Raw genomic sequence first — 17,552 nt, 5'->3', positions numbered from 1 at the left:
TACACACCCTGGACACTGTGGGCAATTTAGCATACACAATGTACCTAACCTGCACATCAGGAAGGAAACTGTTGGAAACCCATACAGACATGGGGAGAATGTGCAAACTCCACACAGACAGTCGCCTGAGGATAGAATCGAACCGGGGTCCTGCTGCTGAGGCAGCAATGCTAACCACTGAGCCACCATTCCATCCCCAATATATCAAAACCATTCATGAGTTTGAACTCTCAAATCTCTTGTTGTGCTTTGCTGTCAAAGGAGAACAAACACATTTCTCTAGTCTCTTAACATAACTTCAGTCCCAGCTATATCAGAGCATTATGCATTCAAGTTGTACTCCTCAGATTACTCTTTAGAACAGTGCTAAGAGACCACTACATGGAAGTTTTTGGGCAAGAGGTTAAACTGAGGTCGTACTTGCTTGTTCCAAAGATTGAGATGGATTCAGTGGCATTACATTGGAAAAAGCAGTGAGGTCTCTGGAGACTTGGCCAAATCTTTCCTTAGATAATACCATCATGAACAGATTAATGTGTTATTTATCTTATTACTAATCAGGATCTTAAACTGTGAGGTAAATACTTCTGTCTTCTGAATAATTGTGGGCACAGCTCAGAGCTTCCAAAAGGAGGATATTGGACAGGGACTAAATCCTAAATTGATTAACTGTAAGATAAGAGATAATATATAAATAAAAAGTGTACAGGCAGTCCCCAGGTTGCGAATAGGTTCTGTGATGGAGTCTGTTGGCAAATCAATTTGTACAGGTTTTGAGAAGATTTGTAGCTCAAGTTGAGATTCTGGATGTTGGTTTGCTCACTGAGCTGGGAGGTTCATTTCCAGACATTTCATCACCATACTAGGTAACATCTTCAGTGGGCCTCAGGCGAAGCACTGTACGGGTTTTCTGCTTTCTATTTATATGTTTGGGTTCGGAACACAATGCAGGACAATATAAAGGAACTTTAAAATCTCCCTGTATGAGATTGCATTCACAAGTTAGATGTTCCTAAATCAAATGCCCCAATTCCCCATTTTGGACAAGTTAGTGAAGCTAAAGGGAAACATATCACCAGCACCTAGTGGAAAACATCCAAATATCCCGAGTGAAAGGAAGATGGAATCAGCACAAGACCGAGACATTATAGATCAAATTTTACAGTCTCCACCTGGACTTGAAAGCATGGAAGGAGTCTTCTTATTCATTTGTGGGATGAGTGCATCGCTGGCTAGATCAGTATTTATTGCCCATCCCTAATTGCCTCGAGGGCATTTTAAGAATTAACCACATTGCTATGGGTCTGGAGTCACATGTTGACAAGACCAGGTAATGATGGTAATTTCCTTCCCTAAAGGATTTAACTGAACCAGGGTGGGTTTTTCTGACAATTGACAATGGTTTCATGGTCATCATTAAACTCTTACTTCCAGATTTTTTTATTGAATGTAAATTCCACAGTCTGCCCTGGCAGGATTCAAATATGGTCCCCAAAACGTTACCTGCGTCTCTGTGGTAACAGTCCAGCGTTAAAACCACTAGGCTATCACCTCCACAAAATGCATAAAATATACAAAAATATCTCATAAAATGCAGCACCTATTTTGCATGCTACATAGCCTCCTGCCTTGATCTGTCTTCCAGTCAGGCTATTCGCTTTTGGGCCTATTGAGGCCATTAAGTGACAGGGACATAAGATGGTTTGTCTCTCCTTCATAAAGTCATACCTGCTTTTAACCTCCACCCCTAGCCTCACAAACCTGGCTAATTCACCTCGTGCCTGGTGCCTGCTAGCCAGAAGCTGCTGATATGCCAAATTAACCTGAAGTCCAGTGTCTCTAAGTTCCTCTTCTTTAGTGACTGTCTGTCGTCCCAGAAGTGGACATCACTTGGATTGGATTGTTGCAGCCGTCTCGAACTTGAGAGATTAATGTCCTGTCGAGCCTTAATTGGCTGTGGGGCAGCTGACATTATTGAGATACCTTCTTCATCAACTCTTCAGGTGGGGTTATGGAAAACCTCACCTTCAAAACAATTCTGCCCTATATTTTAGGGTTCTATTGAGAGTGGGCAACTACATGAGGAATGGAAAGTAGTTAAACTAAGTTTCTTTTTCAGAATGGGAGCTAATGTTAATCCAAGTAATTATGGAATAAACAAGCTTAATAATTGCTGTGGGAAGAATTGTACAGACTTTTAAACATTTTTGATGAAAAAATAAGCACAACCTTCAGAAAGAAAGATTGTACTTGGCCAATTAATCAAATTCTTCAATTTGAGGTAAAACTAAAGAACTGTGAATGTTGGAAATCTGAAACAAAAACAGAAATTAGGAGAAACTCAGCAGGTCTGGCAGCATTTGTGGAGAAAAATGAGAGTTAATGATCTGAGGCCAGTGACCCTTCTTCAGAACATTCTGAAGTTTCTCCAGCAATTTCTGTCTTCACTTTGAGGAGTTTGCAGTTATGCATAATGTGCTGAACAAACTTCATGAAAGTCTACGGCAAAATGCCATACTAGAGATTATTTCTTGAAGTTTAAGCATAAAAAATTAAATTCAAACTGGTTAAAAGGGAGGAAAGAGAGTATTATGCCCCAACGGAATCTCTTCTGTTCACAGGATATATTGCTGATTTGGATTTAGGACTAGAAGGTGTTTAAATTTGCAGATGATACTGAAATAAGCAATTTAAGTAATTTTGAGGAAGAAAGGAATCTGCAAAATAACATAGACAGGATGGTGGAATGGACAAATGTGAAGATGAATTTCAATGTCAGTAGATGTGAGATGGCACAGTTTAAATACAAGTATCGCTACATTCTGGTGTAGAGGGGAGGTTGGGTGATGTCAAAGAGCAGAGGAAATTCGGGTTTTCGGGTTAGAGGAAATTTAAAGCAGTGCTTGAGGCGGATAAAGCTATAAAAAGCAAATTATTCTTGGCTTGATGGCATGAGGTGTAGAATATGAGGACAGAACCCCACTGGTCCTCACCTACCACCCCACCAACCTCCATATACATCGTATCATCCGTCGGCATTTCCGCCACCTCCAAATGGACCCCACGACCAAGGATATATTTCCCTCCCCTCACCTATCAGCATTCCGAAAAGACCACTCCCTCCGTGACTCCCTCGTCAGGTCCACACCCCCCAACAACCCAACCTCCACTCCCGGCACCTTCCCCTGCAACTGCAAGAAATACAAAATCTGCGCCCACACCTCCCCCCTTTACTTCCCTCCAAGGCCCCAAGGGATCCTTCCATATCCGCCACAAATTCACCTGCACCTGCACACACATCATTTACTGCATCCGCTGCACCCGATGTGGCCTCCTTTATATTGGGGAGACAGGCCACCTACTTGTGGAACGTTTCAGAGACACCTCTAGGACACCCGAACCAACCAACCCAACCACCCCGTGGCTCAACACTTCAACTCCCCCCTCCCACTCCACCAAGGACATGCAGGTCCTTGGACTCCTCCATCGCCAGACCATAGCAACACGACGGCTGGAGGAAGAGTGCCTCATCTTCCGTCTAGGAACCCTCCAACCGCAAGGGATGAACTCAGATTTCTCCAGTTTCCTCATTTCCCCTCCCCCTACCTTGTCTCAGTCCCAACCCTCGAACTCAGCACCACCTTCCTAACCTGCAATCATCTTCCTGACCTCTCTGCCCCCACCCCCACTCCGGCCTATCACCCTCACCTTAACCTCCTTCCACCTATTGCATTTCCAACGCCCCTCCCCCAAGTCCCTCCTCCCTACCTTTTATCTTAGCCTGCTGGACACACTCTCCTCATTCCTGAAGAAGGGCTAATGCCCGAAACGTCGATTCTCCTGCTCCTTGGATGCTGCCTGACCTGCTGTGCTTTTCCAGCAACACATTTTTCAGCTCTGATCTCCAGCATCTGCAGTCCTCACTTTCTCCTAGTAGAATATGAAAGCCCAAACATGTGTGCTTATAAAACTTTAGTATGCTATAACTGTAGTACTGGGGTACGTTTTTGGACTCCACGTGAAAACAAAGGAAAGAAATGTATTTATATAGTTCCTTCCATGATATCAAGACATCCCAGCATCGTTTCAGTCAATAGCATACTTTTTGAAGTGCAGTCACTGTTGTATTTAAGAAAGGTGGCAGCAAATTTGCACACAGCAAGCTCCCATAAATGCAATGGGATAGTTATATTTTAAAATGTTTGTTGAGAAATAAGTGTTGGTCAAGAAATCACAGATATACCCCCCTGCTCTTCAAAATAGACCAATGGGACTTTCTATATTCACCCGATGTGACAGAAAGGGCTTCAGTTTTATGTGTTGTGCAATAAGAGCAGCTGTTCTTCAGTGGTGCACTGGAGTAACAACCTTGGCTTTTGTGCTAAAGTCCTGGCGTGAGACTTGAACCCACGACTCTTGATTCAAAGATGCATCCAACTATGGCATAGCTTATATCTACATAAATATACCAAAATAAAATATTGCAGATGCTGGAAATCTGAAATAAAAACAGAACATACTGAAATACTCTGGGCTCTTTCCCATAAGTACTGTCAGACCTGTAGAATATTTGTTTTATCTCATGCGTATGCTGCCTGGAATAATACAATTATACAAATACCAAGGTCAGATCTGGACAAGCAATACTGGTTCTGTTTGAATAAAAAGTTTAGGGGATAAATTAATGAAGGTGTTTAAAATTATGAACGATTGTGTGATAGGGTAGGTAGAAATGGACTGTTCCCACTGATTGAGGAATCTTGAAAGAGGAAACATACATATTAAGAGGAGCTACAGCAGACAAAATAGGGAGAATCTGAAGGCTAATGATTGAAACAGAGACCATATTAATATGCAAGACCAGAGAAAGATACGATTTTGAATGAAAGGGGATTAAAGGGATATGACAACATAGAGTTCTAAACTGAAAATACCAGTTTTGTTTTTTAGAAAAAGAGAAGTGTGAATTAATTCTCTTGGTGTGAAGCAAAAATGGAAATTTGATTCAAAAAGATTATTCAAGATAAGTGTTTATTGACGGGTTTTGTTATTATCAATTTGGGATTGAAGGGCCTTCCAAAGTTAGCTGATTTGTCATGAGGAAGTTACTTCTGGGTAAATAATATTTTCATTTTTAGTCTAACTGAATTATTCCATAGGAAGTTGTTACTTCCTTTTAGAAATTTGTTCTGTATTCAAAAAGAAAAAGGGTTTCAAGCAGAAAGTCTGATTTCCAATCCTTCATCCAACCAAGATTGCTAAATTCCTCTAATCCTGTTTTTATGCACACTCCCAATTTCGTTTGGTCCACTATTGGCAGACATACCTTCAGTGGCCTCAGCCCTAAGCTCTAGAAAATTTCCCTAAATAATTTAAAATTAAAACCCACCACTTCGACAAGGCTTTTGTAAACTGTCCTAACATCTACTTATATGATTCAGTGTCACAATTGTTTTTTGAGTATAGTCCTGAGAATCGCTGAGGATGTTTTACTGTGTTAAAAGTAATTCTTATCGGTTGTGGAAGTGTGCACCCACACCAGTAATAAATAGCCTGCACACGAACAAAAATCTTGGGGAAAACATTGATTAAAGGCATGCTATAAATGTAAGTGGTTGTTGTTGTAAATATTTAAGTAGTACTATGTCATTGTCTTCATTAGTTTCAGGTCAGACATTCCAAGGACTTTACAATGATGGCAATGCAACCACGGAGAATTCGTTTGAAACCATGGCTTTTGGCACAGGTGGATAGTGGGCAATATCCAGGGCTTCAGTGGCTGGATGACCAACGGAAGCATTTTCAGATCCCTTGGCGGCATGCTACCAGACACATCCCCACCCAGGACGATGAAAACACAATTTTCAAGGTAGCTTCTTGTTTGCTTTGTGCTGAACAATTTTGCTGTAAATTGTTCTGCTTCTTCCATCTATTCAATGGAAATACTTGGGGGTAGAGTAATTTGGAGATAACTCACTGGGCATGAAATCAGGAGATAGAATGTTATGCTTATTCCATACCCATTGTCCTGGAAAAGATGGTGGAGAGCTGTCTTGAACCACTGCAATCAGTGGCATGTGGTTAAAAAAATATTAAATTAACCTGTTTGGACATGTTATGACACAGCTCCGTGGCTAACACATCCTGGCACTTGAAGCTGTTACTTCTGACCCATAGGCAGGGAAACCATTACTGCTTTTGTGTGTTCTGTAGGTATATGCACTGCTGTTAAGGATTTTCAGCAAGATGTTTAACACAGACAATAACATCTTTGCACATAACCAAAAGAACAGTTATTTAAAAAATCATAGAGGTAAGAAGTACTAAAACTTTTCTTCCAAACTGGAACAACCTCTGTGAACTCATCTGTAAACATCCCTCACTTCCCCTTAACAATTCTTGTTTTCCCAATTCTTTTCATACCACAAACAAAAACAGAAATTTGTTGAGAAAGCTGAGCAGATCTGGCAGCATCTGTGGAGAGAAATCAGAACTAATGTTTCTGGTTGAGTGACCCTTCCTCAGAACTGAGGAACTACATCAGCAGTGTTCATACCATACCGAACTTGTGAAACATTTTAGAGCTACATTAGCAGTGTTTTATATATGTGTAAAGGAAGTAATAAAGACATTGCATTTCACAATCTTGATTCCCAAAGTGCTTTACAGGTGGAAACGGTGATGCTGGAAAAACACAGCAGGTTAGGCAGCATCCGAGGAGCAGGAGAGTTGATGTTTCAGGCATAAGCCCTTCATCAGGAATGTGCTTTACAGTCAAGGGCTGGTTTTGAAGTGTTGACATTTTTGAAAATTAGGAAAAATAGCAGCCAAATAGCACAAAGTAAGCTCCCACAAACACAATGTCAGTAACTACATCATCAGTTTAGGTAGTATCGTTAGTTGATGAATAAATATTGACCAGGACAACAGGGATAATTAATGGAGCTGTGGGCTTTCTTACACCTTCCTGAGAGAGCAGGCAGGATGTTTAACACCTCATCTGAAAGGTGATGTTTTATGTCTGTAGAACCAATCACTGGTAGCCAGTGGTTAAGGTGGAATGCCACCAATTCACTGTTCTACTGTGTTTTTAAGTGAACAATAGGATTTTAGGCAGCTTTAGGTGGGACTGTAACAAAAAGGTTGCAAGATCAACAGAAACTTAGCACAAAAATTTATCAAAATTCAATCATAATATCATTACCAGGCTGATGTATCCAGCCCCTACGGGTTGTTCCTTTCCAATTATTTTTAATCAACCTGTCCAGACGTATAATGAATCAAACTATGGTGCTGGAAAAGCACAATAGGTCAGGCAGCATCCAAGGAACAGGAGAATCAACATTTCAGGCATAAGCCCTTCATCAGGAATGTTGGGGGTTGGGGGAGGGGTCTGAGAGAAATAGAAGGGTGAGGGTGTGGCTGGGGGGGGAGGTGGCTGGGAAGGCGATAGGTCGTTGGAGGTGGAGGGGTGACAGTGATATGTCAGAGCAAATAGGTGGGAAGGAAGATGGACAAGTAGGACAATTCAAGAGGCCGGTGCCAAGTTGGATGGTTGGATCTGGGATGAGGTGGGGGGAGGGGAGATGAGGAAACTGGCAAAATCGACATTGATGCCATATGTTGGAGGGTCCCAAGGCAGAAGAATAGGCATTCTTCCTAATTAAATGTTGTAACTGTAGCAGCATCCACCACTTCCTCTGGAAGTTCATTCCATACACGACCCACCCACATCTTTTTAAATCTTTCTCCTCTCACCTTAAAAATATGCCCCAACTTGAAATCCCACACCCTAGAGAAAAGACACCTGCCATTCACCTTATGTGTATGCGTCCTAAATTTACAAACCTCTAAAAGGTCACCTCTCACTTCCTACGCTCCAGTGAAAAAAGTCTCAGCCTATCCAGCCTCTCTTTATAACTCAACCCTCCAATCCTGGCAACGTCCTGGTAAATTTCTTCTGAATGACCTGCAGCTTAATAATATCCTTCCTATAACAGGGCCAGGGATGTGCAAGCTAGGTGGGTCTGAAATGAGAAATGCAGGGTTAAAGAGTTGGTTAGGGGGAATGGGTCTGGGTGGGAAGCTCTTCAGAGTGTCGGTGTGGACTAGATGGGCTAAATGCTCTGATTCCACACTGTAGGGATTCTATGATTCTATACTGAATTTAGAGGCCTGTTTGATTAACAGTGGTAGAGGATGAACCACCTGTGAATCTTAACGAGAAGACGTAATTGTTGTAACAATAATTTGTAGTTTATTGCATGGTAACAATAGCTACAATTTACATTGCCAGGTAGACATATTACAAAGACTATCAAGAGCCAGAGAAGACACATCTAGCACCATTGGGATCTGGAGTTGGACTCCTTGATTTTATACCCAAGATTGTATAACACTATCAGACTGGGTGGAGTCCAATGCTATTTTCAACATTAATGTTTTTAGAATCATTACTTGATACAACAGATGACACTTCTGATAATATAGCACTCCCTCAGCACTGCATTTGAGAATCAGCATAAAATAGGTGCCAAAATGTCTGGAGAGGGACTTGAATACGTAACCTTCTGACGCAAAGCAACAATGTGGGTTTATATAGTGCCAATAAAGTGGTATAACATCATAATTTGCTTAATGGAAACATAATAGATATTGAACTAAAGAAGGAGACTTTAACAGAGTGGCTAAAAGTTTGATCAAAGAGAAATGTTCTGGAGAAGTTTGGAGACAAGAGTTTTAGCACACAACCTGCTGTCAGCTGTAGTTCTATTTGTTTTATATTTGATTTGTCGTCATGTTCTTTCCAAAACTAGGCTTGGGCAGTGGAGACGGGCAAATACCATCAAGGTGTTGATGGGCCAGACCCTGCCAAATGGAAAGCAAACCTCCGCTGTGCCCTCAACAAGAGCAGGGAGTTTAAACTGATTTATGATGGCACTAAGGAGACCCCCATGCAGCCATATAAGATCTACCAAGTATGTGACCTACAGCAGTCCAACGGAGGAAACGGCACTCCAGGTACAAGCTGCAGAATTTCTTTGAATCCCTCTCAGGTCTTTCTTCCCTCTTATTTCCCTTTTTGCTTTATTCTGCCCTGAAACTTAAGGCAAACGTGAAACTCATTTGCATCGTATATATATATAAGTCCACTTTACTAACACCTTCCACCCCGACCTCAAATTTACCTGGACCATCTCAGACTCCTCCCTCCCCTTCCTAGACCTCTCCATTTCTATCTTGGGCGACCGACTCAACACGGACATTTACTATAAACCGACCGACTCCCACAGCTACCTAGACTACACCTCCTCCCACCCTGGCCCCTGTAAAAACGCCATCCCATATTCCCAATTCCTTCACCTCCGCCGCATCTGCTCCCAAGAGGACCAATTCCAATACCGAACAACCTAGATGGCCTCCTTCTTCAAAGACCGCAACTTCCCCTCAGACGTGGTTGACGATGCTCTCCACCGCATCTCCTCCACTTCCCACTCCTCTGCCCTTGAACCCCGTCCCTCCAATTGCCACCAGGACAGAACCCCACTGGTCCTCACCTACCACCCCAGATACATTGTATCATCCTTCGTCATTTCTGCCCCCTCCAAAGAGATCCCACCACCAAGGATATATTTCCCTCCCCTCCCCTATCAGCGTTCCGGAAAGACCACTCCTTCCGCGAGTCACTCGTCAGGTCCACACCCCCCCACCAATGCAACCTCCACTCCCGGCACCTTCACCTGCAACCGCAAGAAATGCAAAACCTGCGCCCACACCTCCCCCCTTACTCCCCTCCAAGGCCCCAAGGGATCCTTCCATATCCATCACAAATTCACCTGCACCTCCACACACATCATTTATTGCATCCGATGTGGCCTCCTTTACTTTGGGGAGACAGGCCGCCTACTTGCGGAACGTTTCAGAGAACACCTCTGGGACACCCGGACCAACCAACATAACTGCCCTGTGGCTGAACACTTTAACTCCCCCTCCCATCCGCCAAGGACATGCAGGTCCTTGGCCTCCTCCATCGCCCAACCATGGCAACACGACGCCTGGAGGAAGAACACCTCATCTTCAGCCTAGGAACCCTCCAACCACAAGGGATGAATGCAGATTTCTCCAGCTTCCTCATTTCCCCTTCCCCCACCTTATCTCAGTCCCAACCCTCGGACTCAGCCCTGCCTTCTTGACCTGCAATCTTCTTCCCGACCTCTCTGCCCCCACCCCCTCTCCGGCCTATCACCCTCACCTTAACCTCTTTCCACCTATCGCATTCCCAACGCCCCTCCCCCAAGTCCCTCCTCTCTACCTTTTATCTTAGCCTGCTTGGCACACCATCCTCATTCCTGAGGAAGGGCTAATGCCCGAAGCGTCGATTCTCCTGCTCCTTGGATGCTGCCTGACCTGCTGCGCTTTTCCAGCAACACATTTTTTAGCTCTGATCTCCAGCATCTGCAGTCCTCACTTTCTTCTGTTAGAGACAGAGTAGAGTAACTTCTATTTGTCATTTCTACCATATACAACTGATACAGTAAAAACAAGACAGAAGTTCCTCCAGAACCAAGGTGCTACATGGACAGCACAAACTAGTCGATCATACAAAGGGTGGCATAAAGTGCACAGAAGTGCAAAACTCACAAATGGCAGTGTAATAAGAGAATGATAATTAATAGACATTGTTCTTGCATTAATTCGAAGTCGTGCAAAGAATTTCAGATTAAAAAGAGTCCGATCAGACAGCATTAAGAAGCCTGACGGCTTGAGGGAAGAAACTATCGCACAGTCTGGCTGTGAGAGACCTAGTGCTCCAGTGTCTTCTGCCAGATGACTGGAGGGAGAAGAATTTGAGCGAGGGGTGTGTGGGGTCTTCCATAATTCTCTTAGCCTTTCAGACGCAGCGTGTGGTGTAAATCCAGAGACCCAGTTAATGTTCTGCAGGCCCAAGTTCAAATTCTGGCCGGTGGTGGGATTTGAATTCAGTAAAATCTGGAATTCAGTGAAACTAAATTAACCTGAAGCATTGTTGGGAAAAACCCATCTGGCTCACTAATGTCCTTTAGGGAAGGAACTGCCTGTTTCTGATCTAGCTTATATGTGACTCCTGACCATAATGTGGTTGACTCCAAACTGCCCTTTGGGCTATAAATCATCCTTCATCGTGTGAATTATTTTTAAAAAAGAAATCCAAGAATAAATCAAAAGAAAAAAATTCAGGACAGCTGTTTGGAAGCAAGCTGAGTAATTCATCACTGTATGAGCTGAGGGTATAGAAAAAGGAACAATCCTCTAATTATCAGGGCATTTGGACATTGCCCTGGGGAGATTGTTGGTTTCTAATGCGAAAAATAGCCTCCATCCCATACATATATATTTATCGAGGTAATGTGGCCAGTCTCTACAAGATAGTGACTGATACAACAACCAGAAAAGTTAGCTTCAAAAATGCTAAAGCTGTGCTATACCTCGGCAACAAAAAAATCTGCATTGACTACTCAGATGCCTTTCCCTTGTCTCTGGGTCTCTCAGCCAGATGGGTGATACTCTCCATCACTGTGGGATTTTCACTATCTCTTTATTTCCTCCTCCTTAAAACCCACACCTCTCCATCTCTCTAGCCTGTTTTGTGCAATCAGCAAATCACAAATTACAGTATCCCAATTGTAGAATGACCTGATGCACAATATGGAGTCATAGAGTTACACATCATAGAAACAGACCCTTCAATCCAACCAGTCTATGCCAAACATAATCCCAAACTAAACTATTCCCATCTGCCTGTTCCTGACCCATATCCCTCCAACCTTTTCCTATCCACGTACTTAACCAAATGTTTTTTAAACATTATAATTGTACCCACGTCAATGCTCTGATATTTTCAAAAGCCTTGTTGGTGTTCCCTGTTGAAAATTTCTCACTGAGTCACATAACACACTACAGGTCGTTCTTCTATAACGCATGTTTCGTCAATGTGAATTCGCTGTAAAGTAATTGATGAATTGGGGACATTGTTTCTAATGCGCAAACTTTTAAAATATGTGTTGGATATAATGCACTGTTTCAAAAGCGCAATTTTTCTATAATGTGGGGTTGTACAAGAACACAACCATTGCATTTTAGAACTACTGTACAAGTGATGGCCATTCGGCCAATCTAGTTTGTGTGAGTTTTTGAAAGAGCTCTCCATTTAGTTCCACTTATATGCTCTTTCCTCATAGGCCTACATATTCTTTCCTTACAAATATATATCAACTTTCTTTGAAAAGATAATATTTAATATGTGTTTCCACCACCCTTGCAAACAGTACGTAATTATAACTTAAGAAAATTTATTTTACATCTCTGGGTTCTCCTGTAGATTAGAAACCTGTGCCATTTCCCTATATTAACACTTGCATTGTGTTATAGGCAAGTGTTACAGCATCCGTGTATTAGCTGGAGAATGTTGTACCATATTTGGCTTCCTGGAATCGGAAAACTAAAACAGAAAAAAAGTCTGTGGAGTGGAAATGAAAGGCAAACTGTAAATGCTGGAAACACATGGCAGGGATCAGTGAATATCCATTTTTTCTTTAATTATTATCTGATATGCCTTTTTCCTTTCCTTCAGAGGCTATTGACTGTGAAGTGGACGACGAGGAAGAGGTAAGTCTATCAATGATTTTAACGAGTTTCTCAAAGTGCCAGCTTAAGTTTGAAGGCCAAAGAATCTCCTTTTGTGCTGTAATGTTTTGTCATTTGCATGCCCAGCTATCTGGAACTAACATTCTATCAACTCCAGTCCTGCAATTTGAAACACTGAATTTCCTATATATGAGACCTTTGGGCATTAAGTTCCTTTCTGCATTTGACAGAAAGCAGCTATGGGACTGAAGATAAACCCACTACAGAAATGGCCTCAAAGTTGGAACTAAAAGGATGAAATAATTAGGACAAATATTGCCTTGAATTCCCTTGAGTTAGAGGGTAAGGAGGTGTTTCAAATGATCAGGGGATCAAATAGTCTAAATACAGAATAATGATTTGCTCTGGTAGGTCACTTCAGGAAATGGGACCTAACTTGAAGAATGTAGACATTCAGAGGAGAGGTTAGGAAATGGAAGTCTAGAACTTCCCCCTAAAACTTTATTTGCTGGGAGTCAATTAGGGCTTTCAAGGTGTGATTGATAAGTTATCGTTTGATAAGTATATAAAGGACGTGGAGCAAAGGTAGATGAGTTACAGATCAGTCATGATCTAATAGAATGTTGGAACAGGCTTGAGGGTTAAATGGTTTCCTCCTATTCCTATAAAGCTATATGATCCTCTCTCTAGATCAAGGACACAGGTCAATTGTATACCCCACTAGTACCCCACCTGAGACCAGTCTTACACATCAGAAATAGAAACTGGGATCTTGCTGATAAGAGTTGCTCAGATCACCCTAGGCTGCACCTGCCCAAAGATGCCAGAGGTGCTGCTAATTATTAACCTGGTGCAACCAGCAAGGTCTTCTTTTAAACAAGTAATGTTTCACAATGTTTTAACAAACCTCTACTCAGTGACTGATCTGTTTCTTTTATTTTTGCAGCAACAGCTCCAAGTTTTGTTTCCATCAATGACCTTAGAAGGTGAGAGTGGACTTCATTATTCATTTGTGGTTTTTAGCAGGGGAAATGGCAAAATGAATTACTTAGTATGAAATGAGGTTACTTCTTCTTAGGCATTTCTCAGAATCAGGAACTCATGTTCAATGGGTTTTCAGATGGTCAATAATTGCAATTCATGTTCTGCAGCCTCTGCCACAAGTGGGGGTCAGTGGGAGGTTCTTGCAAATTGAGTGGTTGAGTTACTGGCAGGTTTGTGCATGCTCTCCAACTGAGTTTGTCACTGGCCAGGGACTTTTATGGGCAGGGTTGGGGGGGTGGTGGAGAGATGTTGTTTGATCCCTTCAGTGATACTGTAAGGACTTCCCTAAAGTGTCTGAGTGGTTCTTCAGAGAGTCTCCTGCCAAATATTGAGTGGAATAATTACTTCAGGAATCTGGATGTCAGATTTGGCTTGATCCTTGAAAATGATGACAATCACAGTTTATCCCCCAGTACACTCCTCCTTCCCAGATGAGGGAAATGAGGTCATGCAGTTATGCAAGGAATATATCTGTCATTTAATCCCTCTGTCAGCAGGGATTCCATTGTGTTTTCCTGGCAAACACTAAAGCCAGTGCCTGAACCAGTATTCTACTGCCCTTTATCTTGTCTTTCAGAACAATATTTTCATTTTATTTTTCCTGTCCTTTGATTTGTACCAGATAAGATCAGCCTACCACCATACCCAACACAGACCTGGTCGAAACAGGAACTTACAGTGCCTGATTCCTGCATGAATGGAAGACTTGCTAACCCGACACTCCCGCAAGGGGATCTTTCCCATGCAAATCTAGACCACAGTGAACTCTCTCAGCCCAACCTTACTCATGGAGGCCTCATTCAACCAAATGTTACTCCAATTGCTCAAGGAACTCTTAATCCACTCTCAACACAGCAAGTGGACCAGTTCCCCTCAATGACCACGTCTGAAATGTTTATCAACTCTCTGCCATGTAAGTTGCTATTTCTTCTTATTGGCTTCCTCCTGCATGATTTGAGAAATGTTGGCAGTTTGCATTCAGGAGATGACTTTATAAATTGGATGTTCAGAACATTTAGAATATAATTTTAACTTGTGCATTAGTGTTACATAGGCATTATACATTGACTATCTGTTATACATCTCATTTGTTATTCAGTTCTGTTGAAGGAAGTGGATCTAAATATCCAGAAGGTAAAAGAACTAGTGGTTCACACAGTCTAGATTAGAGTGGTGCTGGAAAAGCACAGCAGGTCAGGCAGCACCCGAGGAGCAGGAAAATCGACGTTTCAGGCAAAAACCCTTCATCAGGAATAGAGGCAGGGTGCCTGCAGAGTGAAGAGATAAATGAGAGGGGGGTGGGGGTGGGGTGGGGAGAAAGTAGCATAGAGTATAATAGGTGAATGGGGGTGGGGATGGAGATGATAGATCAGAGAGGAGGGTGGGGGAAGGTAGCAAAGAGAACGGTGGGTGAATGGGGGTGGGGATGAAGGTGATAGGTCAGAGAGGAGGGTGGAGTGGATAGGTGGAAAGAAAGATAGGCAGGTATGCTATTTCAGGACATGGTTGAAGAGCTTCATGGCAGAGGAGATGACCTGGGGGTTGCAGTGAGAGAGAGACTCACTGAGATTCTTGTAGAGATAGGAGGAAAACTTCTTCAAGGCAGGCATCCTTGCAAGAGGATTTGCAGTGGGGTTAAAATCAACTGGTAAAAACAAGGGCTGCAGATGCTGGAAACCAGAGTCTAGATTAGAGTTTTTACCTAGTTTTTACCTTTTTACCTAGTGGTTCACACAGTCCAACCTGTGTAGGGATAGAAATAAAAGATTATGCTGATAGGGTGGAAGGAGGTCTATGTGTAGCATAAATACTGCCTTAGGCCAGTTGAGCCAAATAGCCTGTCCCTGCACCATAAATTCGATCCTATTGTATTAGGCTTGAGATGAACTTCTTAAAGCTGTGTAGGAATGCAGAGTTTGTTTGTGTCACAGTTGAGCTTTATCCTGCCTTTGCTAAACATTTGTATAAGTAATTTGCTTGGAGGAATTAAAATTCTGGGGTATTTAGTCTCTCCTCCATCTTAAAGAAATGACCTAGTTTGTTTTATCATCTTGTCCAAAGTATTTTTATAGTGAAATCAGTGTTGTAATGTAGGAAATGTAGTAGTCAATTTGCACACAGCAGGTTCCCAGACATTGCAATGAGGTAAATGGCTAGATAATCTGTTTCTTTGGGGATTTTGACTGACAGACACATTCTGATGTTTGTGCTTTGAAATAATGCCATGGAATCTCTTTATTTCTTAGCTGAAAGACAGCACCTCTAACTATGCAGCTTTCCCACAGAGCTATACTGGGAGTCTTAGCCTAGGTTTTATCCTCGTATCTGGAGTCAGACTTGAATCTACTCTGAGTTGGAGAACAGGAGTACTCCTGACAAAACCATGGATGACACTGCATAACATTTGGTTGCTGTAATTACTGTAGCATGGCCCTCATAAGCACCATCTGTGTCATCCTTTTTACATTTGGTGGGCGGCATGGTGGCACAGTGGTTAGCACTGCTGCCTCACAGCGCCGGAGCCCCGGGTTCAATTCCCGCCTCAGGCGACTGACTGTATGGAGTTTGCACATTCTCCCCGTGTCTGCGTGGGTTTCCTCCGGGTGCTCCAGTTTCCTCCCACAGTCCAAAAATGTGCAGGTCAGGTGAATTGGCTATGCTAAATTGCCCGCAGTGTTAGGTAAGGGGTAAATGTAGGGGTATGGGTGGGTTACGCTTCGGCAGGTCGGTGTGGACTTGTTGGGCCGAAGGGCCTGTTTCCACACTGTAATGTAATCTAGTCTAATCTAATCATACAATAGCACACATAGCAAAGAAACAGGTCTTCTGTCTCAACTGCCTGTGTTTACGTTTCACCCATGACTCCTCCCATTCCTTTTTACCACCTCTAGCTTCTCTACCTTTTTCCTTCCTGTGTTTGTCTAGTTTTTCTTTAATTACATCTGTGTTATTTGTGTTAATTACTCTTCATGGTAATATGTTCAACATTTTTTTTACAATCTTGGGCAAAGATGGTTCTCCTGAATTGTCTATTAGATTTAGTAGTGACCACATGATATTTATGACCACTAAACTCTGCCATCTAGGTGGTAACATTTCTACAGCTACTTTATGAAACTGTTCCCTTAAACTTAAAAACTTCCATCAGTTAACTATCAACCTTCTCTCAAGAAAGAGCCCCAGCCTGTACAATTTTTCCCAGATAGATCTGACCTCAGTTCTGGTGACATTAATGTTCTTTACGCCTTCTCCACTGCCTCTATATCCTTATAGAAACCAGAACTATTTACAATGCACCGAGTGTGGTCTAACCAAGGTTCTGTCTCTTCCTATGGGGCAGTGACTGACCTGGATGTGAAGTTCCAATACCGGGGAAAACAGATGGGATCGTTGATCACTGTCAGCAACCCTCATGGCTGCCGTTTATACTATGGCGATCTAGGCCCTATCCCAGACCAAGTGGAGCTCTTTGGACCCATTACCCTGGAACAGGTCCGTTTCCCCAGTACGGATCAAGTCTCTCATGAGAAGCAGCGATATTACACCAATCACTTGCTGGATGTCATGGACCGGGGTCTCATCCTGGAGATCCATGGGCAGGATATTTACGCCATCCGTCTGTGCCAGTGTAAGGTGTACTGGTCTGGGCCCTGTGCTATTGGAGCAGCAGGACCCAATCCCCTTGAGAGGGAGAAGAAGATCAAACTCTTCAGTTTGGAGAACTTCCTCAGTGGTGAGTTGGCCGATTTCTTTTAACCTTTTTGTTTTGTTTTGTCTGTTTGAAGCAAGGTCAGGGATGTGAATTTGGGAATGGAATATTTCCCAGTTTGGGTGCTCATTAGGTAAAGCATTTCCAGCTCAGATATAATGTGATTAAATACAAT

General features: G+C 42.6%; 1 protein-coding gene across 2 annotated transcripts in view; it reads left to right on the top strand.

Annotated features, from left to right (window-relative positions):
- The window catches only part of LOC122561787 (interferon regulatory factor 6-like), a 49,678-nt gene that overhangs the window by 27,366 nt on the left and 4,760 nt on the right, over positions 1 to 17,552 (top strand). For both annotated transcript variants that reach the window (XM_043713949.2, XM_043713947.2), the window contains 6 exons: positions 5,663 to 5,869; positions 8,817 to 9,021; positions 12,611 to 12,645; positions 13,571 to 13,610; positions 14,291 to 14,581; positions 17,009 to 17,401. In XM_043713949.2, coding sequence (XP_043569884.1) covers positions 5,693 to 5,869; positions 8,817 to 9,021; positions 12,611 to 12,645; positions 13,571 to 13,610; positions 14,291 to 14,581; positions 17,009 to 17,401 — 1,141 coding nt within the window. In that variant the 5' untranslated portion in view covers positions 5,663 to 5,692. The remainder of the gene's footprint in view (positions 1 to 5,662; positions 5,870 to 8,816; positions 9,022 to 12,610; positions 12,646 to 13,570; positions 13,611 to 14,290; positions 14,582 to 17,008; positions 17,402 to 17,552) is intronic.

This window comes from Chiloscyllium plagiosum, unplaced genomic scaffold, assembly GCF_037043375.1.
Source record: "Chiloscyllium plagiosum isolate Xiang-an unplaced genomic scaffold, Cpla_swu_hap1 HiC_scaffold_23, whole genome shotgun sequence".
NCBI classification, from domain to species: domain Eukaryota; kingdom Metazoa; phylum Chordata; class Chondrichthyes; order Orectolobiformes; family Hemiscylliidae; genus Chiloscyllium; species Chiloscyllium plagiosum.
Note: the sequence above shows the minus strand (reverse complement) of the source record. Positions and strands in the feature narration are given on the sequence as shown.